The sequence below is a fragment of the Drosophila biarmipes genome, chromosome 3L (genome assembly GCF_025231255.1).
Source record: "Drosophila biarmipes strain raj3 chromosome 3L, RU_DBia_V1.1, whole genome shotgun sequence".
Taxonomy (NCBI): Eukaryota; Metazoa; Arthropoda; class Insecta; order Diptera; family Drosophilidae; genus Drosophila; species Drosophila biarmipes.
In genome coordinates, this window is record NC_066613.1 from 7210334 (window position 1) to 7233519 (window position 23186).

The 23186-nt window shown below is 47.1% G+C and overlaps 1 protein-coding gene across 1 annotated transcript; it reads left to right on the forward strand.

Annotated features, from left to right (window-relative positions):
• The first annotated feature begins 14651 nt into the window (after positions 1 to 14651).
• On the forward strand, positions 14652 to 21751 carry LOC108030609 (toll-like receptor Tollo). Its single transcript, XM_017103601.3, has one exon. It carries the CDS (start codon positions 15120 to 15122, stop codon positions 19194 to 19196), a length of 4077 nt encoding a protein of 1358 aa, XP_016959090.1. The 5' UTR covers positions 14652 to 15119; the 3' UTR covers positions 19197 to 21751.
• The last annotated feature ends 1435 nt before the right edge of the window (positions 21752 to 23186 follow it).

Below are 23186 nucleotides of genomic sequence, written 5' to 3' on the forward strand. Positions count from 1 at the left end.
ACCAATCTTTTGTTCTGCACAGATCTACCTGGGATGCATTTGTGGGTATTTTGAATTGGACAAAATATCGCTGGAATTAAGCATGAAATCTAATTTGAAATCAAGATAATGTTTAGTAATTGCTGGAATACTAGACACAATGCGAGTTTATTGACCCGGGAATAATTATCTTTTCAAATTACTTTAAATTTATATAATGCTATAAATACAAATTTTTCATAACCATTTTCAGATAATTAGGTGACAGATAATTTTCCTAATACCCTTAGAAGCCTTTTTTTTAATTCTTGAAAATTTCATACACCAAAATAAAAGGCCTTTCTTTCTGAGTGAGGCCTTTGCAATGCCTTTTCCTTTCTATTAATCGGATGATCTTTTTCAACCCACCCGAGTAAAGCAAATTGAATCTTGCTTTTCAGCCGAGAATTCTTCTAGACTTTCTCTCCATTTTTCACATATCAGTATCCATTATCTATCACATGTTTACCCAAAACAATTTTTCTCGCCAGACTGCAGCTGGAAAGCCCCAAAGAAGTTAACCGAAAGGAAGAAGAAGGCCAAGAGATGCAGAGGCAGACTCTGAAATGTATCTTGCAGTACGCATGAGGCAGTTGCGGACCGAAAATTGATGATCGCGTGCCAAATGTGCATGTTTATAAACATATTTCTTAGCCCCCTGAACTCGCCCCCTCGCTAAGAGCCCCGAACCCAATAACTTCGGCTCTTGGCTGTCCCATTTGGATGATCTTGCATTTGATCAGTCGCTTTGTTGATTGCTTGAAACTTGTGTCCATGCAATAAAACACTCAAAATGCCAACTTTATTTTGGGTCAAAGCCGGCCAAACACGCAACGTTGCCTGAGAGTTTCCGAGTTTCTGGGATGCGATAAACTTTTGCCTTGTTCCAGTACACCCCGCAGCCCCGCAGCCCCACAATCCCCACTCCGCCGGGCATTAAAATTGTCTGCGGGCAGGCGAAGATTGTGAACGAATTTTGCGTGCGTTTGACCTTTTTGAAAACAAAGTGAAATTCACACAAAAATAAAGAGCAAGGGGCGACCGGCCGCGACCGGCTGCGACCGCGGAAACCTGTAGAAAATGGGTTATGAAATGATACATAAAAATTCCAAATTCCCAACTGATCCGATCCGAATCGACTACCAACTGTGCATTTGGCGGAACTTTGCGCCGCATGCGTCGCATATCTTTGACACAATCCGTGGCGCCCACCCGTCGGGAATTCGAGGGCAACCTTTTCACTTCTTCCCCAGCCGATCTCGAATTAAATTAATTCATAATGAACAGAATTATTAGAGCCTAACCGCTGAAAGAGAAGGCCGACGTACAATCGCACCGGCCTGCATCATTTATTGGGGTCCAAACAGTGATGGCGAAGGCCTATTAAGAAGGGCACATCTCGATTAAAAATTCCAGAAACTATACAAAAAAAAGTATATATATTGTATTGTATATATTATAAAATACGTTTTTCTTAAAAACACATTAACGATTTATTTTTTATTCTATTTATTTTTTAAAAAACACCTTTGATTGCTTCTTCAAGATCGAAATTTTGTTATTATATTATTAACAGAGATAATATTGCACGAACATTTTCTATAACAAATGTTCTGCTACATAAATCTTTAAAAGCAGAAATAGCCTGCCAGAAAGGCTCAATCTTGCATCACTGGACCCAAACAGAAACAAAAAGAACACCTTACAAGGGCGTTGTCAAGCAGTTAAGAAGAGAATCAGAGCCAGAACCAAACTGGAACCCGGAGATCGCCGGGATTAATGGTTGCGCTGACAGGGAAAATCCTGCGGTTGTAATTTTTACGACCCCTTCTCTCTATTCGGGTCGCCTCCTGCTCCTGGCCAAGCAATTAGAGTTGGGTGAGCGAAGGTTGCCTCCTTCCCACTTGGGTGCCGATCGTAAAAGATCTTCCAGGGAATTCGCTGTCGCTCCGCCCGCGGATCATTAGTTACCCAGGAATCCGGCGTGGGTTGTGAATCACTGGACCGGATCACCCTCGGGACCATGGGATTATTTCCTGGACTTTAACGCTGGCCCAATTACGTCGGCGGACAATGTGCCATGATCGCGGTGATCTTTCGCGGAAATGCTGTATGCAAAACCGACCCATTGGCCAGCGGTGGGTTAAAGTCAACAAACAGTTTAAGCCAGGTCGGCAAGGGTTTATCTCGTACCTGCAGGGGTGCATAAAATCCCCAGACCAAGGTGATCAGTAGAGGATCAGAATGGATATTGGTTGATTGCTTTATGTGTGTCATAAAGCTGCAGACAACATTTTTGGTATTTAGTACGGCGTTATGATCGGAGAATGGAAAATATGTAGCGGTCTGGAAAAGGTTTCGTAAGGGGCGGGCCCGAAGATTTAAGAATGTAAAGCTAGTCCCACAAAGACTACTTTTATTTTGAGGATTATAGAAATATTGCCCACTGTAGACAGTCTACCTAAGCCAAAATATTATTCTTAGGAAACTGTCACAAACCTTATTTCTTTTGTGTAAAACAATGGTCGATTATATCGGATTAAATAAAGTTAAGTACTAGCTGTAGTTTTTAGCCACTGTTTTAAATGTGTATCTCAAATTGCTTATGAAAAATATGGAAAATAAAACAATATTTTCTACATTTATCGAAATATTTCTTCTCTTTCAAACTACTTGTTTGACATTTTACACAGACGGGTAGAATTCAAAAGGTATTTGGCTTGGCCCACTATTCAAGTTCATAGGAAGCTGTCTGTTTCTCAAAGTAATCTATTTGGCTTTCAATAACCCCGAGCGAAGACGTCTTGGCCACCTTAATCGGTTTACTTTCCGTTAGTCTTGATTTCCTCAGTATCAACAACGATTAAGCTGTGCTCAATCAAACCGATCAAGACCTTTCCCCAGTTGAAGGCGACTAATTAATCAAGCGAGATCCACTGATCTTTCAATATTTGTTCCCTAAGCTCCCCCATAGAAGGTGTTTGAGCAACACGACTCTCCACTTCCTCCGGCTCGCAGGGCTCGCAGCACCCAAAGATTGCTCTAATGATCGGCTCACACAAAATATACATCTTTCCCGGAACAGCCCACAAGAATAATACCACATATTTCTGGCTCAGAACCAAATATGATTAATTTTCCTTTAGGGCTCTGACAGCACAAATCTCTCTCGAACAGTCATGCCCATTGCAACTGGGCTGGAACACGTGTTTGCCTTTGGTCGGTTCGGTCAGGTCTTTCCGTTCCCCGAGCCCAAATCGCAGCTTTCACTCATGCGTGGAGGGTTCTGTGTTCTCCCGAGAGAATGTTGAGGATAGGAGAATTGGAGGACCCGAGAAGCGGAGAATCGAGTTGGGAAATGCGCATGCGCAAACGCAAATGTTGCATGGAAACCGGGGAGAACGACTACATGACATAGTGCCTGTCGTCTCATTAGGATTAGACCCACGTTATTTAATTGCATGTTAGGGATTCCTGCCTTATAATGAGTTAGTTAAACACACACACGCACGATATCGCCAGTTGAGGGAGCGACAGTAAGCAAATGATTAATGACCAGGGCACCTCCTCTGCTTATCTCACTCCTAGGCGGTTCCGTGGCCTAACCTCTGTTGGTTTTCCACATGAATTTATTTACAAATAAAATTATAGTCTCAAAGTCAGGGCAACAGGAAAGCAGAAGCCGGAGCAGCAGCAAAGGCAACAACGTCGCTGTTGCAGGGCCATTTAAACACCCCATAAACAATTTGCCATAATTTTGTTGAACGACGGCGCGGCCGGCGGTTGGTGGCTGGCGGTTGGCGCTCCCTCATTACAAAATGACGGCAAATTGCAATATTCAGTGCCCGCATGCCGATCCGATCCCATCGCATCGCATCCCATCCGATCCATCCAATTCGGTAGCCGGCACCGGCGATGCGACGATGACGACGGAACGATGTGACAATCAAGGCGACGTCCACGGGCTGATGTGATGCGATGCGATGTGATCTGATGTGATGAGTGCGTCTATCATATCGTCAACGTGCGTCGTCTGCGCTTCAGTCTCAGTCCCAGCTGAAGTCATCCTCCTCGTCGTCGTCGTCATCCTCATCGTCATCGTCATCGTCACTGTCAACCGACAACATCATCATGCTGCAGCAGCAACAGCAACCACACCAAGTGCTCCAGAAGCAACACCTTAAACAATTTCATTAATTTTTTATAAGAGAATGTTTTTAACAGTGGTCGATAGGCCGGAATAATTCTCTCAGTTGATATAACATTTATTATTCAAAGATATTCTAATAAATTTAATGACATTAAGTGGCTTAAGTATAGATACAAATGTCTATATTATATTTGTGTGGTTTTCTACTGAGTAAAAGGATTTACTGTCACCTGTTAGATGATTGGGACTATGTTTTTGCTCAGTGCATTAAGGCCAACCCAAGGCTGGAGACCTGGATATAGCCCCTTGATCTTGATCGAGCCAAGCTGGTGGCTGGTGGCTCAGCTCAGCCCAAGTCCGCTCGGCTCATCATCGTCGTCATCGAAATTGTCATGTCACGAAAGTTAGCTCCCAGCTGCTGCAGTGGCTACTGCGCTGGTTGCAGTGGTTTCAGTGGTCGCAGTAGTCCGCTGGCGGCTCAGCTTTATTGTGGTTCACATTTTTTGTTTTTAGTGTTTATTTGGCCCTTGCCCCACTGGGCACGGTCGCTTTATAATTGGGTTTGGCTCGGGATAAGTTTCCCTTGTCCCGAATCAATTAGCATAGAGGAAAACTGGCAATATAGTTTATTGCTTTACAATATGTTGTAAATATTTGGGACAATTTTCCGATATCGTTTTGGAAGCCTGGGAAGAGGGTTTATTGGTTGGGCAAAAGAAAGGGCGGCCATTCATGTGGGATGGCACATTTATAGCTGTCTTTTTTAATTAATTTTCATTAAAATGCCTCTTTTTGATTTAAAAATATGATGGCTTTAGGGCTTCAACTCAGAACTATTTAATATCATATTGAATGATATAATTGAAAATAATACGCTTCCACTAATATTTAAAAACAAAGTTTTAAGATGAGATCGATAACTTGTTAATCTGGTTTTTAATGTAAATCTTAATAGCCCTGGTAGGGTATTTCCAGGTGCCCCGTATTCATCCCAGGCCCAAATGATCTCCCCTGCTTGCAGTAATTGTTGCTGGTGGAGCTGCTGCTTCTGTGGCTGCTTGAGATTTTGTGGCTTAAATGCCTTTTAAATGCAGCTCCCCACGGGAATATGCTGTCGCCAGTCTGACTGTCTGCCTGTTGTTGCTGTTGCAGTTGCCGCTGCTGTTGTTGCTGCTGTTGCAGTTGCTGCTGCTGTTGACATTGTGATCAACGATAGCGGCCTGACAACTGATGGCAATCACTTGTCGCGCTTCAGATCATCCGCCCGGCAGCAGCGGCAGCAACAACAGTAGCAGCAGCAGCAGCAGCAACATTGGCAACAACAGCAGCAACATCCAGCTGAATGTTGCATGTTGCCCCATGCCTTGACACAGATTTGTTGGCCAAAGTTGGCGACAACGTCGTCGCCTTTTTTGGCCCAGGCGTCTAAGCCGGGACTTGTAAAGGATCCTCCTTGTGGCTGCTTCCTCGGCCAATTGACAATTGACGCAAACATCAAAACTGTCTAATTAAAAACATTGCCACAGTGCGTAACAGAAATCAATGGGAACGAGTCGCGGCAGGCTGCATGATGATGCCGACAAAAGCGTTTTGACTTTATGACATCTGAAGGCGGCCGAAGACTCGAATCGAGTCGACTCGGCGCGGAGAACTTGCTATTTATTTTGTAATTTTTCTTAAGAACGTTTTTTCATGTTCTGTGTCGGCTCAATGGCCAGGGCTCTTCTGGCTAAATTATGGACTCTCGTGGCGGACTATAAAACAACAATGATTCGTATAAATTGGAAACATTAAAAAAGCAATCAAAAATGTTCGGGCCAAGGCAACAGTTTTGCGGTCTCCTCGGGTCAGTTTAACCTGGCGTGTTAACCTGTTGCCTCTCCAAACAAAACCCGAAAAAGAAGAAAAACGGAAAATAAAATACAATTTCAGCCAATGCAGCTTCACACGAAACGCGGGGAGATCGAGCTGATGATGATGACGGCGATCGAACGGCGATCGAGATATACGACGGGTCTACGGGGCAACCTCACTCAACATTTCGGCCCTAACGCCTTGACTGACTGATAGGAGCAACAACAATACCCGTCGATTGTTAATCAGTTAGATATAAAACAAAGTAAAAGGAGGAGAGAACCTTCTTCTCCTACAACACCCAAAAATCGAAAAGAACAACGAAATCTCATCGCGTATCTACGACATGTTAATGATGTTTCCACTCCTCACAGAAAAGAGAAAAAGAAAAGAAACAAGAAAACGTTTGCTTGTGGCCCAAGACTCGGATTCCTAGAAGAAGTTCGTTGGAGTCGCCTGCGCTCTCGATTGATGTTATTTATGTGAAATGTCTGTGAAATTATTACCCTTTTTCCCATTCCAGCCCATGGGGAATTTATTTTATTTCGTTTGAGTTTTACTCGCTTTTAATTAGCAACCCACCAGCAGGGCTACATGGGAGAAACCTCAGATCTCGACGAAACATGGTAATTTAATCTCGGATATCCAAGGCTGATCCCAATCTCGCCTCACTTTGACCACTCGTCAAGTAGTCTCCGAGATCGACTTTAAAACGCGATTCCAGTTGATTGTCTCGGCTCTTCGGCTTAGTGGAGCTCTGGATCCCTATCTCCCACAATAGATTTGACGCTCTTTTGTCTTCTGGCCTTTAATTGCATTTAGTTGCAAATAGATGACATATTAGTGGAGATGTGGGGCTGCATCTGGGCCGGGCATTAATAAAACGTGCTTCGAAGTGGCGTTCGGAGTCCCGAGGCCGTGTCTTATCCAAAGTAGGTGGGAGATAACCTGGTTTACGGGACTGGATAGGGCAGCTCGGAATTCCGATGGGCTTTCGTGGGGGGAGAGGTTTTCAAATTGATAATGAGAAATCCCTGTTCAAATTTGTATTTAAATGCTGTAAGATTGGGTTATTTATCTGGAACTCTCCGATACTGGGTGCCATCAAATCGATAAATTAAAAGATACTTTTGTATTTCGTTTGAATATTTTAGGTGGCTAACGATCGCGGCAAAGGAGATCAGTTAGGTTTGCCGGTAAATGTTATACCTTGAACAGAATAAGGGAATTTATCTAAACCCTACAAAGAAGCATATATAAAATCCTAAAACTTAAATCACTCTTAATTTTTCATATTTTGAAACTTGACTTACTGAGCAGAATTTAGCATTGATGTCAAATCCCTTCGCTCACTGAATTTAATACCTCAAACTATGATATCATTTGCCTGAATGAAGGCGTCCTACTCTTGAAGAATAACCATGTTTTGCTTGCCTTCTTCTAAGAAGCTTATTTTCGGAACTTCTATTGACGACAGCACCACCAACTTACTGAATTCGTCCAACTATAGAAGAGTTTTGTGGCCTGTGGATGGTTCCATTCCACCTAATTGAATGAAATGGGCTTTATTTATAGCCACCCGAGATTAATTCCCGTCCGTCGTCCCACAGAAGCCAATGTTTGCCATTGTTCTCCCGCCCAGCGTTTCCACTTCGACTTCCTTTTCTTTTCCGCAGTTTTTTGAAGCACGAGCCGCGAATGGCGAAAACTTATGAATGGCCAGCAGAAATGTGGCTGCGGAGCTCGAAGACGGCTGTCATTTGCCAGTCACCATTAAAATCAGTTGAGTTATAATTCGACTAATTCCAATGGATTGCATGAATCAACTTTGGTCTGCTTATGCTAATTCGAATCGGTCTGCGGACCAGCCAGTCGGATCGAGTCAATTGTAGGCCCATTTGGATGGACTTAAGTAGTTTCTTTTTATTGTTACTATGAACTGGGTTGGCCGAGGGCGAGTCTTTAAGGCTAGTTTGCATTCGTGCACTTGGAGAAATAGATGTACGTTGGCTGGCACTATAATTGTGCTGAATCAAATTGAATTGATTGAGGTGTGCAAATAAGACAGTTTCATTATTACTTAGTTTAGTTATCAAAAATTTAAGAAACCCTTTCCCAATTCAAAATTTGTAAAACACATTAGAATATCTTAACCAACTATGGCTTCTTATCTTACTATCTTATTACCGCGAAGGGGTTCTACCCCAACTACTTTTTCCGAGTGCAGATATGTAGATGATTAGTTGGGGAGTAGAGTTCGGGCTTGTCTCGGCCCAAGGTTGTCTGCCTGTCCCTTGTTTGTTCATCAAATTATATAGAGCTCGTCTGGCCGACTACCGACTGCCGTGCTCCTTGCGTTGCGTAGAAGTAGTATATCCTTTCAATTCGTCGGGCCCCGGGCACAATACAATTGGACCTCACTGTGGATGTTGCGTGAGTGCCTGCTGCTGTTGTTGTTTGTCCATGTCCATGTCTTCTGACGTCGTCTAGAGTCTATGGTCTTTTTGATGTGCGTCCACTCGGAACGCAAAAGTCGATCCCCTGCCCCTACCCATTCCCACTCGAATCTCCAGCTCCACTCCGTTTCGCCGGAGCCTGTCGTGCTGCCAGGTTTTTGGAGAGCGTTGTAGGTAAACACTCGCGCCTAAAAATATCTATAAGCTCTCGGTTCTCGGTCCCCGGGTTATAAGCATGGCTGTGTCTACGTGTGTGTGTCGTGCAACAACTTGGGCAACCACTTTGACTGCGAAAACTCGAACGGGGCAGCTGCAACGCGTTTCGATTAGTTGCCACAACGCGGCGGCTGTCTGTCAGTCAGTTCGGCTCACTCAAGACCCGGCCCCTCTGTCCCTGGGCGTGGGTCCACGGCCTCGGTCGCAGTTTTGGTTCCAGACCCAGACTGGGGTTCGCTTGGAAACAACAGTGGACTAAGCAGTTCTTCGACCAAAAGGTACTCAGTATCGAGCTTATGGTGTATTGTATTAAGGGCTGTGATCCTTGAAAGGAGGATAATGAGACCAACAAAAGTTAAATTCTTTGGTATAGGTATAGGAACCAAAGGTGTTTATAAAATTATTATTTTAAAAGGCTAATTTTGTATTTTTTGGCCTGTTTTACTTTGAGAATCGGTAATAATACATAAAATGTTAAACGATTTAATGAAATACGGAATAACATAGACTGTAGAAAAGATTATAAAAATTATATAAGATATAGGAAAAAGAATTACAATAATTATTTAAATTATTAAATAATTTACAGGGAATTATACTCAACGGCATGTGTTCCCTTGTTAACTATCCCATACTTTTACTATATACAAAGTGGCTTTCCCTCATATAACTCATGTTATGAGAGATCGACGCAGTACTACCCTACCTCTCTAGGCCGGGTGAACTTCAGCACATAATACCCCAACCCCGTACCATAAGAGAGGGTATCGAAAGCGAAACGCTGACGTCGCCGTCGCCGTCGCCGTCGCCGCTGACGCTGTCTTGTTAATTTTTTGAGCTATTTATTTTGATGTTTTCGCTTTTACGCTCTCGTTAAGTCGCCCAGACGCAATGCCAAAGTTCTTTAGTGGCTGCAAAAAGAAGAAACCGAACGGAAAAAGCGCTGCTGACCGTCGCGAGCGCTGCCGCGGGGCGAGGGGCCATCGCGGGGTCTCATAGGGTTAAGATCGGGGGAACTTCGTTTGTGTGTGCAGCGTTGCATCACGAGATAGTTGCGGAGATATGCATACGAAATTGGAAATGCTAATTAATATGTTTTGCACAGCAGATACGAGGCGATATCCACACATCCTCGGCGGCTCTGTTTACATAAGCGCTAACTGCCCGCCCGCACTGTCTTGCTCCCCGTCGCACCTCGCAGGCCGTCTCCTTCGCGCACGGTGGGAGATTATTAAATTAATTTTTATTAGGCGTCAAGCCGTAAAGAACAGCTGAGATGGATGACTGGATGGACGGTTGGCTGGCTGGATGGCTGGATGGCTGGATGGTCGGGCGAGGCGAGCGACTTGAGTGCGGGAATGAATGAATGGCGAGCTCACATGACAACGCGTTATAATTAAGAACAATGGCAACTTATTCAACATATTCTCCATGAGCCCACCGCCCTGGAGAGGGGTATCCCAACTGATTTGTAAGCGGGACCCGAGCCCGGCCGTCGTTTCGCTTCTTTTCACCGCCGCTGACACTTGACGAATTCCATCGCCGATTGCCGTGACATGTCATCGCCCGGGAATTTAATTGCACCGCCCTGAGATGTCTACAGAGTGGTGGTGAGTCGGGATTTCGGGGTTGAGTAAAGGAACATATTCAAGACTGGATTATTGATAGGTTCCTAATGGGAATAAAAATATACCTGGGAGATCGATTATAAGATCCAGGGACTCAAAACAAATATTTGCGTTTCCGATTTATTCAACATTTGGTACTCCAATCGCAACAAGTACCCTCTATTTTCTTTAGTTCAGCTCTGCTTACTCAACTACGGGCAATGTTAGGCAAGGTCAGCCACCTGTTGCTCAAAAACTGCCAATCGCTTTATCAAGATCCGCCAAGAAGCAAAACAGGAAGTCCTCCGTGCAGATTTGAAGAGATTCTTTCAATATCCTAATCCCTGCCTATTCCATTTGGAAGCCACTCTCAAGGGCTTCCTTTCTCCGTTCGCCGGGGGCGTCCCTCAAAGCGGTCATTGTCTCCGGACGAATAAAAAAGCAATTCCAATTACAAGCCAACAAAACACAACAAATGAAATTTTTCGCAACTGGCAGCTGGCGGAAAATAATGTACGGGTATCTACAAAAGAATCGGTGCCCATGACTCATGTGACTGTGACCCAATGAGCAATATAAGCGCCCAGCACCCATAAGATACAGATACTCGGGCGTACACGTCTTTGGCAACCCAAGACAAGCGAAACGATTACAAAGAAAAATAATTTGCGCAAATGGAAGTGAAAGAGAATCGAGAACGATCAGTCATCGTAGGGAAATACTGCCCCCACTCCGCAGTCGGGGACTCAACTAATCTAATCAAATCAAATCAATGCTGGCAGAAACGCCCCTCATATACGGTTTCGGATCCGCAGAGCACACTAAAAGGATCCCTGCACTCGGAGGACAAGAATGTAGGGAAAGAGATCTACTCAAGACTGGGAAAAATGCATCTTTGATTTTCCAAATACTGTAAAAACAATACTACTAACTTAAAGAGACCTAAGTGTTTATTTTAATATATTAAAACAGACCTAAAAATTGCAAGTATTTAACTAAAATACGGAGTAGAATCATAATAACATTACGGCGTTTCATCAATTTAATACGGTTCCTTTTTTCCCCGATGGTACACAAAATTTTGCTGAGTGCTTTCACCCATCCTGCACGCATTGTGCAATCCCTGGGCCTAAGCCAATTCTCTCTATACCCAAACACTTCCTGGCTTACACCAACTGGCCTGATCGATCGATCTGGCGATAAGAAAATCATAAGACGAGGGAAAGAAAGAAAGGTACGAGGCAGGAACAAACAATTGAGCGAGGATTGTAACAGAATCCTAGCCGAAGATACAACCGCAGCACCAATCTGTTTACCTGGGGAATCAGGGTGAGGACGATCTTGGGAAGCGCTGGCTGGGGTGGGGTGAGGGCCGCAAGACGATGTTTGCACGGTCAACTTTCAACACAATTTGTAGGCTACCTGCAGTTTGCTCAGGCGGAGGCTGGGTGTGGGTTTTCCCGAGAACGGGGCCCGGGAGAGGGAGAGATCCATCCCAAGCCGACCAGGGCCGGACCAGCCCATCCCGACCCGCACCCGAACCATCCCATCGGATCCCGTCCAAACAAGCTGCTTGGCTAACTGGCTGACTGATACGCATCGCCTGGGATGTGTTTGGTTAATCAGCATCTGTCGACTCAACGGGCGTCGACAGGTACAACTGCAGCTCGCACGGAGCGCTGTACGGCGCATACAGTTGCGATCGAAATAATAGCACTGCAAATCAAGGGCTTAGCCGCCTCCGGAGGGGTTTATTTGTCAGTTTGAGCGGTTGTTTTTGGGATAATAATATAGAGGGTTCGGCAGTCGCGGCGTTAGCTTGCAGCTCATCCTCGAGTGCCTCCGAATTAATTGTGCCCGAAGTAAGTGCCCGCTTGCGATAATGCGATCAGTTCCTATTTATGGAGAGCTTTCTACAAAGTATCTCAAGCTGTGTGCAGTTTTGATACCGTTTGAGTACACTTTCATTAAAATTCCTAGACAGTTTCTGAATTACAAAGATTACTTTGTTGAAAGTGCACTATGTTACCCCATTTGACGTAACATTTACTCCAATGTTTTTAGATATAAAAGTGTGAGTTCCAATAAAAATGGAATCAGCACCCTCGCTTTTACGCCGAATGAGACTTTCCTTGATTAAGCAACACATGTTGTGCTTATTTTTCCGAACCCAGCTGTTTGCGAGTTCTAAATAATCCTGTAGCGATCTGCTCTGCGGGGCCAGTGCTTTGGGAAAGTTGGAAAGCGCGGTTACGACACATGGGCAGCGGATCATGCGAAAAGTATCTGATTCGCAGTGCCCGGACCCCCTCGAACCCGAGTCGACTCCATCTGCGGCTCAGCCACCGCCACCGCCACCTCGTAGTGAGTAAGCCGCGTCCGAGATCTCCCGACTGATCTCGGTGGCCAGCCGGTCCGGTCCGAGCGCGGCGCAATCCCATCCCACCAACTGCGGCTGCTCTCATAAATCAGCAAAATCAGTCAGTTTTTGCGGCCGCGTGTGAGTGTGCGCCTGTATCAAACTGACATTGGCTGAATTAACAATTGATTTCAATAATTTTTTATGATTATTCCCCGCTTTTTCGTCTCGTTTTCGGTTTTGCGGCTGGCCGCAGGGCAGGCAGAGCAGAGCCGGAGATCAGCCACTTGCACTCGGTTGCGCCGATTCAGCGGCCGGCTCTCTCCAGTCTCTCCCCGCTTGCTGGGCCGCTGTGTCTCATCCGCTGAATTGGAAACCACTCAATGGCGGAGCGAACTCAGCTCTCAGCTGGGGCTGGCTGAGCGGAACTCGTCTAACCGGTGTGACGGGTGTCAATGTCTCATTGGAATCGAAATGTTTGCTCGGCTCTGACGCTCAGCGGAACCGACAGGCGGGAGGCGGCGGGGAAGCCCGCGGTGCCGCACAGTGGGCCGAAGCAAGGTGCCAGCTGTGGGTGTGCGCCCGCTGGGCCGGAGAGTTTTTGTTCGTTTTGATCAAGGCTTTTTCGGCGTGTCAAATTTTTGGGGTGTGGACTAATTCGATTTGTATTGAACGCCTTGACACCGGAAGTCGTGAAAGAAGTTTGCACAGATCTTTCCAGGGGCTCTTCGTCCGTGACAAATTACTATTGGTACTAAATATCAAACATTTTATTAAAGGTGTGTCAAATGCTTTTTTAATTAATGAAATGTTTTGGTCCTATATCTGCAACGATAACGTCGAATTGTAAGGCTAATTTAAACCCGCTACTAGTAGAGTTAAAGGTTAGCGACCCGACCCCATAAGTTTTCTATATTATTGATCAGGTTAACTAGCCAAGTCGGTCTAACCACGCCGTTTGTCCGTATAAGCGCTGGGATCTCGAAAGCTACAACATTTGACATTTGGGCAAAACTGAGTTCTCATGAGAATTCATTTTATCTATTAAACATTTATCAATTAAACCTTCTACACAATGCCATATATTGTTATGGCGGGTAGATGGCGCTGTACAATATCGTATCTTCCATCTTCTCCATCGTCCTTTGCTCCCTGACAGTTGAGGCACTCGATTGTAGCGTTCTTTTTTGTTTCACTTATGCTGATTAAAAGTTCTTATTTTTCTCTTTTAAATGTTTTGACTCTATACTTGCATAATTTTAGGTATATTAAATCTCCTAGAAGGTTTGTGAAAGGGATTTTAAATACCTTATTAAAACACGCGTATTCTGTTTTTTCAAAAGAGATTTTTTCTAATGCATGATAGTATATCTAATGTTACGTTCTTTGTGGATTAGAGTGCCGCACTTGTTACATAGCCTCTACTTCTTCAATAGTTGCCCCATACATCCGCTTCCCTAGGGAACTCTTTTTATCAGATAACCAGATTTTCAGAGATCGAGCATATCGATTTGCTTCTTCTTTTCCGCACTTATCCTTGACCCAGAGGCATTGCAGATTCGGAATTCCCTGAATATAAGACTCCACACGTTTCTGTAGGCCAACTTCACCTGCCCATCTCCCGCGATCTCACTTCCTCACATCCATCTGTCATTTGTTGCTCGACCCAATGCAAATTCTACCTGTCCGGCGAGTGCAATTCGACGCCCTTCAACCCACTGTGCACTGTGGGTCATTACGTGCAATGCGTTTGCGCTTGCGTTTGGATTGCATAGTTTGTTTACTCGATCGCATCTCGCTCTAGTTCCTCGGTTCTGTGTGCGTGCCCAATGAGTGCTCAACTACTCATTTGCTCACCTGGGCACTCGGGTAGCCAGGTACTCAGCCACTCAGCCACTCACTCATCTACTCACGAATCCACTCACTGCCCGGACGAGCGCTGTTCAGCCGCACTTGCTGCTGGCTGAGTCCCGAAGAGAGCGATCAGTTTGTGAGTTGACTTCGAGCCGAGCGGACGCGCGACTGTCTGTCAGCGGAAGAAAGTATAGAAAAAAGAGATATCGCCCGAGAAAATTTAGAACACAATTTATCAATCGCGCTATCGCACCCCCCACTTGGATTACGGTCAACGCGAAACTACAGCGGAGCATAAGAGCATAAGATATAGAAATCGAAAGCGAAGGCAACCGAATCGAAAGATATAAAAGAAAATACATAGAGCCAGCGGGCAGAAACAAGAAAATCGTTTTAGATAAGGCATTAAATCGGTGAAGTGGTGTTGTGAAAAGTGGCGATTGTGCAAAGCTGCGCTATAAAACCAAACAAAAAGCAAAATCCCAAATAAACACACTCAAAATGGGCGAGAAATAGAACGAGCAGTGAAAGACCTAGAGCAGCCCCTACAAGTCCCCCGAGCAGCCAAAGCCGGAGTCCCATTCGAAGTTTAGGAACCATCCAAGATGCTGGCCACCACCCACATGCTGTACGTGCTGATTGCCACCTGGGTAATACCCATCTTCGGGGCCGCCCTCAGCAAGACGGTGCTGTACCAGGCCCCCGACGAGTGCCGCTGGTCCGGCGGCGGGGAGCACGACATCACCCTGGTCTGCCACCTGCGGACCATCAACTCGGAGCTGGAGAACACCAACTTCAGCGTGATCCAGCCGCAGAACACCGTCCGCCTGAGGCTGGAGTGCAACGACGCGCTGTTCTTCCAGAGCAGCCTGAGCCCGGACAGCTTCAGGTCCCTGGTGGAGCTGAGGGACCTCACCATCGAGTACTGCAAGCTGGGCAACCTCACGGACGGATCGTTCCGCGGCCTGCAGGAGCTGCGGAACCTCACCATCCGCACCCACAACGGCGACTGGTCCACCATGTCGCTGGAGATGGCCTCCAACAGCTTCGTGGAGTTCCGCCAGCTGGAGCGGCTGGACCTCAGCCTCAACAACATCTGGCTCATCCCCGATGGCATGGTGTGCCCCCTGAAGTCGCTGCAGCACCTGAATGCCTCCTACAACAAGATCCAGGACATCAGCAACTTCTACTTCAGCGCCTCGCTGAGCTCCAGGAAGGCCCGCGTCTGCGGCTCCACGCTGCAGAGCCTGGATCTGAGTGCCAATAAGATGGTCAGCCTGCCCACGGCCATGTTGTCGGCCCTGGGAAGACTGAGCCACCTGAACATGGCCAAGAACAGCATGAGCTTCCTGGCCGATCGCGCCTTCGAGGGTCTCCTCTCGCTGAGGGTTGTGGATCTCTCGGCCAACCGTTTGACCTCCTTGCCTCCGGAACTCTTTGCGGAGACCAAGCAGCTGCAGGAGATCTACCTGAGGAACAACTCCATCAACGTCCTCGCCCCCGGAATCTTTGGCGAGCTCGCCGAGCTCCTGGTTCTGGACCTGGCCAGCAACGAGCTCAACTCCCAGTGGATCAATGCAGCCACTTTCGTGGGTCTCAAGCGCCTCATGATGCTCGATCTGTCGGCCAATAAGATCAGTCGCCTGGAGGCGCACATCTTCAGACCGCTGGCCAGCCTGCAGATCCTGAAGCTGGAGGAGAACTACATCGACCAGCTGCCGGGCGGAATCTTCGCGGATTTGACCAACCTGCACACCCTCATCCTCTCGCGCAACCGCATCTCGGTCATCGAGCAGCGCACTCTGCAGGGTCTGAACAACCTCCTGGTGCTCTCCCTGGACTTCAACCGAATCTCCCGGCTGGACCAGAGATCGCTGATCAACTGCAGCCAGCTGCAGGATCTGCACTTGAACGACAACAAACTGCAGGCAGTGCCGGAGGCCCTGGTCCACGTTCCGCTGCTCAAGACCCTGGATGTGGGCGAAAACATGATCGGCCAGATCGAGAACACGAGCATCACGCAGCTGGAGAATCTGTACGGTCTGCGCATGACGGAGAACTCCCTCACCCACATCCGGCGAGGTGTCTTCGACCGGATGAGCTCCCTGCAGATCCTCAACCTGTCCCAGAACAAGCTCAAGACCATCGAGGCGGGTTCTCTGCAGAGGAACAGCCAGCTCCAGGCCATCCGCCTGGATGGCAACCAGTTGAAGTCTATTGCTGGGCTCTTCACCGAACTGCCCAACCTGGTGTGGCTGAATATCTCGGGCAACCGCCTCGAGAAGTTCGACTACTCGCACATTCCCATCGGCCTTCAGTGGCTGGACGTGCGCGCCAACAGGATCACCCAGCTGGGAAACTACTTCGAGATCGAGAGCGAACTGAGCCTGAGCACCTTCGATGCCAGCTACAACTTGCTGACGGAGATCACGGCCAGCTCCATCCCGAACAGTGTGGAGGTGCTCTACCTGAACGACAACCAGATTTCCAAGATCCAGCCCTACACGTTCTTCAAGAAGCCCAACCTGACCAGGGTGGACCTGGTGCGGAATCGCCTGACCACCTTGGAGCCCAATGCCCTGCGCCTGTCGCCCATCGCCGAGGATCGTGAGATCCCTGAGTTCTACATTGGCCACAACGCCTACGAGTGCGACTGCAACCTGGACTGGCTGCAAAAGGTGAACCGCGAGTCGCGCACTCAGCCGCAGCTCATGGATCTGGACCAGATCCACTGCCGGCTGGCCTACGCCAGGGGATCCTCCCATGTCTCCCTCATCGAGGCCAAGTCGGACGACTTCCTTTGCAAGTACGCCTCGCACTGCTTTGCCCTGTGCCACTGCTGCGACTTCCAGGCCTGCGACTGCAAGATGGAGTGCCCGGATAGGTGTTCCTGCTACCACGACCAGTCCTGGACCTCCAATGTGGTGGACTGCAGCCGGGCCTCCTACGAGCAGACGCTGCCCTCGCACATTCCCATGGACTCCACGCAGTTGTACCTCGATGGCAACAACTTCCGGGAGCTGCAGAGTCACGCCTTCATCGGTCGCAAGAGGTTGAAGGTGCTGCACTTGAACCACTCGCGGATCGAGCTGCTCCACAATCGCACCTTCTACGGCCTCTTGGAGCTGGAGGTCCTCCAGCTGCAGAGCAACCAACTGAAGGCGCTCAACGGCAACGAATTCCAGGGATTGGACAATCTCCAGGAGCTGTATCTGCAGCACAATGCCATCGCCACGATCGACACACTCACCTTCACGCACCTGTACCACCTGAAGATACTGCGATTGGACCACAATGCCATCACATCATTCGCCGTCTGGAACTTCCTGCCCAGTTACCTGAACGAAGTGCGACTGGCGGCGAATCCCTGGACCTGCAACTGCGAGTTTATCGACAAGTTCAGGGACTACATGAACCGCCACGAGTACGTGGTGGACAAGCTGAAGATGAAGTGCGATGTGATCAGCGGCAACGGCACCCAGCAGATGGTCATCTACCCGGGATCCGGGGAGGCCAGCTCCCTGCCCGTGGTGCAGTGCAGTCAGACGCTGCCCTTGGGTCCTGACAACAGCTTCAACTACGCGGAGCAGGCGGGTGGCGAGAACGCCTCGAATGCCACCTCCACGAAGATGATCCTCAACCAGCCGCCCAAACTGGAGTACATTCCCCTCCTGGTGGCCATCCTGACGGCCTTCATCTTCGTGATGATCTGCACCCTGCTGGTGTTCATTTTCCGCCAGGAGATGCGCGTGTGGTGCCACTCGAGGTTCGGAGTGAGGCTCTTCTACAACGCCCAGAAGGACGTGGACAAGAACGAGCGGGAGAAGCTCTTCGACGCCTTCGTTTCGTACTCCTCCAAGGATGAGCTGTTCGTCAACGAGGAGCTGGCTCCCATGTTGGAGATGGGTGAGCACCGCTACAAGCTCTGCCTGCACCAGCGCGACTTCCCCGTGGGCGGCTACCTGCCGGAGACCATTGTCCAGGCCATCGACAGCAGCCGGCGGACCATCATGGTGGTCAGCGAGAACTTCATCAAGTCGGAGTGGTGCCGGTTCGAGTTCAAGTCCGCCCATCAGTCGGTGCTGCGCGACCGTCGCCGGCGCCTGATAGTCATTGTGCTGGGCGAGGTGCCCCAGAAGGAACTCGACCCCGATCTGCGCCTGTATCTGAAGACCAACACGTATCTGCAGTGGGGCGACAAGCTGTTCTGGCAGAAGCTGCGCTTCGCCCTGCCGGATGTCTCCTCCGCGCAGCGCGCCACCGTCCCCGGCCAGAGTTGCCATGTGCCCATCAACCACGCCGCGTACCACCACCACCACCACGTCCACCAGCAGGCGATGCCGCTGCCGCACTCGGTGCACCACCACCAGCAGCAGTTCATGCTGCCGCCGCCGCCCCAGCAGCCCGGCAGCTTCCGCCGGCAACCGTCGCTGCAGCAGCAGCAACATCAGCAGCAGCAACATCAGCAGCAGCAACTTCAGCAGCAACAGCAGCAACTGCGCGGCAGCAACAGCGCCACGCAGCAGCAGCAGCAACAGCAGGCGGCCTTGCTGATGGGCGGCGGGTCGGTGGGTGGGCCTGCGCCGCAGATGATCCCCCTGGCGGGTGGCATCCAGCAGCAGAGCCTCCCATTGCCCCCCACCCAGCAGCCGACGCCGGCGTCCAGGAATCTGCACATGTGAGTGGGGTAACTACTAAGCAGAGGGTTAAAGGCAAGGTCGGCGAGCTGGAGAGGTGCTAGACATCAGTTCCTAACTCTGCTAACTTTTTTAACCACTTCTCAAGGAACGTGGATTAAGAATCCAGCATTTCCATCGGAAACATAACCCCTAAGAATATTAATTTTTATGGTGACCACTGCATTCTTTCTTATGGGTCTCTCCCATAAAAAGGGAAATAGCACAGACCAGACCATTCCTACGATCTTGTTCGGCTACGAAAGGTGATCTAGAGCATTTGCGGGCCGAAAAAGAACTTACCCTCGCGAAAAACAAGTTTAACTTCCTCGGGTTTCAACGTGCGCAGAGAAAAGGGGGAACTGCATTCAATATGCAAATGCGAGCGTTTAGCGATAAAAGCCTAGTTACATGTTAAAATAGCAAAAGTAAAAGAAAAATCGAGTGGGGCAGAAACAGGCAGCACAGGAACAATAACAGCACGGGAGAAAAAGACAACAGTAAATAGCTGGCGAGCCAGGCAATTGTTGTTTGTTGGCCCTGTTCTGTTTTCTTACGGCCAGCTATTTTCAGTTTCCTGGCTCGCAGCTAGATTCTGAAAATTGATGTTGCATGCAACACAGCAAGAGCGCTGGCAACTCGGAACTACACGGGGAAAATGGGGGCTAGACTAGACTATAAAGAGTGTTATTAATGATGTTTAATTGAAAGTTTATCAAAGGGTTGAAGAGGATTACAGTTAAATATCTGTATAGGTTTTTTATAGGAAATTTTAAAAAAATCCATTTATAGGAAGAAAAGATACCTTGATAATATTTTATTTACTCTTCATTGGCAACAAAAGATTCAAGGTGCTTTAAATATTTTATAGGCCTTTCATCATCTCTTGAATTGCAATACTTACTTCCCGTGTAGACCCAACACCAACCAGTCAGTCAGCCACAAAAGGCAGCAGGCCCAAAAGTATTTCTCCCGGCTTTATTTTCTTTTCTGCTTCTCCTCCTTTATTTTGTCGCTTTCCAGCATTTTTTCGTTCGTTTTCCTCGTTTTCCCCGTTTGCAACGCTCAGTCGTTAGTTCATCTTAACTGCTGCATTTTGCTATAACAAGCTCGACGTGTGTAGAAGATACACCCGTGTATCTGTATCTGCAGCAGCTGTAGTCGAATGGGCATTCGTATCCGTGCATCTGTGAATGTGACTGCGCGGGTTGGGAAAAATGGGCAAAGGCAAAACATCACAGAGCTCATGTCTGGCCAAAAGGAAAATGGTAACGAAAAGCAGACCTTAGACGTTAGAAAACCGAAAACCCAGACCGTCTGCAGACAGTTGTTGTGCTGGCTGGCTCGAAATTGGTTTTGGTTTTTGTTACTCCGTTCTCCTTTCGAGCCACAATTACATGTGCTAATCAATGGCAGAAAAGTAGATAGCAGGCCAACCATTGTGTGAGAAGGGACCAATTGTCGGGGACTTAGCTCTGATAAAGCGGACTTACATCCAACAATTAATGCCAGTTAATTGTATCCCAGCTCAGGGGGAGAATTCCCTCGTAATAGAGCGATAGAGACCTTCCGCAGATCACGCTATGCCCAGATTTGATTAGAGGACAGAGCTTTCTTTTTCCCCAGCTAGTCAGAGATTAGGGAGAAGTAGTCAGAATTTCCCAGAGTGAAACTGCCAGTGGTGACCTTGCTGCAGCAGAGAACAAGATACAAGTTTCCCCAGCAGCCATTGGAAGTCATGGAAGGGAGATCAGCACGTGTGTGTTCGGGCTCTTGGCCCTAAAGTTGTGTTTTGGCCAAAATCGACAAGGCCAGAAAAGGAGGAACACGAGAACAGAGCCGTACAGATTAGTTTGGTCTTGGCGATTAAAATCTACCTGATTGTGTGCTACGCCCTCTCCATTTCCACCTCTATCTCGGACAATCTCCAGCTCCGCCGACTTGCCAATTTAAAAATGCATTCCAAAAGCACGAAACCAGAAACTAGTTAACAAAATAAGCACACTCTCTAGAAGGATTCGCTTGGTCTAGACCGTAGGAGTAATGTAAATAAGCTAACGTTAGTTGTAATCATTGTTTAATCATTGTGATATTTTGTTTTAGCCCTAAGCCCTAATTTATTAAGACGCGTACCATTTTCCTACCAACCTATGCTTAGACGTAAACGTATCCTCATTAGTTAGTCTAGCCTGTAAGTTAATAAATCGAATCCGAATCCACAAACCCCGCCTGCGAGATACAGCCATATTAATTCTATGAAAATCGTGTACATAAAAACAACTGAAAATGGACTGTATGCACTAGAAGAAACAAAAACGAATTATGCGACGCGAATCAAACAAATTGAAAACATAAATCGACTGATTACATGTGTACTATAAATAAATATGCATAACATTTAATTATGATTTACTCGGCGCTCGTTGTAAATATTGTAACTACCCGCACACCTATGAATATGTATTGTATTTGTAACCTTATGTTTTCTAGTTTATAGCGAAAAAGAAGAGAAAAAACGAATCACAAAAATATATAAATGACAAAAATTGATAATCCAAAAACTGTCTCTGTTTTTATTCACTCTGCTCGCGGCCGCATTGTATCATGGTTTTTTGGTCTGCCGCTGATAAGCCATAAACCATCTCGCCTTGACATTTGATATGGATTCTTGATACGGATTCCACGTCGGATGCGGATTCCAATGCCAGCAGTCGCGCTGCGATGCGGTTTGAGCGACTCTGGTTTTGTTTATGTCAGAGCGGTGTTCTATTACAACCGAAAAAATTTGCAAGATAAACACTAAAATGGCTTGACCATTCCATGACAGATGGGGGAAAGGCCGCGGGAAGAGGGCGACGATTTATGGAAAGAGGTTGGCTTAAAAACTACTCGGCTGCGGATGATGAACTTGCTAAAATGACGGCGGTAGATTCTCAACTCCGCTCTTTGCAAATATTTTTAAAGATTTTCTCAGTGACCTGAATTTTCAACATTTACGTTTACGTTTGCTGGGTAACCTCCAAATCTTATGCATGGACACAAAAAATGTAGTCAACTGCAATGGTTTTTGTTTTGAATTAATGTTGAGTTTTCTGACTTGGGGTTACATATGTTCGAGTCTGAACATATTTTTCGTCCAATTTAATTTAGGTTTGCAGTCTATATCGTAAAATTTATCGTTATACTTGCAAACTAATTGTAAAAAGTTATTTAACAATTTTGAAGCATCAATACCACTACGGTAATGAACTCCCTTTCAGCGTTCTTAAAAGCAGTTTATGAAGTACTTTTAAAAAAAAGAGTACCTTGCAAATTTATATTTTTGACTATGCAAATAAACTAGAGTATAAATGGTCAAGCTATCAAAACTATTCACGCCAACCTCGCCACACGCATCCACAAACCCATCGAACAACACATCCCACGATTGCTCCATTTGAATTAATTTTGAACAGAAAGCCCCTCCGCCAGCGCCTTGGCACTTTTGCTTGCCAAAGATGCGACGATATTATGTTCCCATGCATATTTTAAAGATATCTATATGGCAGTCGTATCTCATCTGCGGAATTATTGGCTATCGTGTGCTTATACTCGCTGCTCGCTGCCTTCATGTGAGTCAATGAGCCCACAGCGAAATACTTGCCGATTCGCTGGCTGGCTGGAAACGAGTTCTCTCCCAGCTCCCGATGAATGAATAATTTTTATGATCAATTAAATGCGCAATAAAATTGATGGCCCCCACCGCCGAAACATAAATTCACATTGCTTAAATTAGCGAATTTTACAATCAATCATTAGCGGCCCAGTGGATCGACAAACGGCCTTTGATGTGCAACTCTAGAACGCGGATGCGGGGGAACTGTTACATGGGATCTGCTGTGTGGTATCTTGCGGATACACATATGTCTGCGGCCTAACCGTTCGGCGGATAAGTTGGGGTCCCGGCTAAACCCTTTTCAATATTTTCAGTTCCCTCATCGCTCGATTCGGTGCGGT

Coding starts and splice junctions, on each gene's coding strand:
- LOC108030609 (XM_017103601.3), top strand. CDS start 15,120: ATGCTGGCCACCACCCACATGCTGTACGTGCTGATTGCCACCTGGGTA.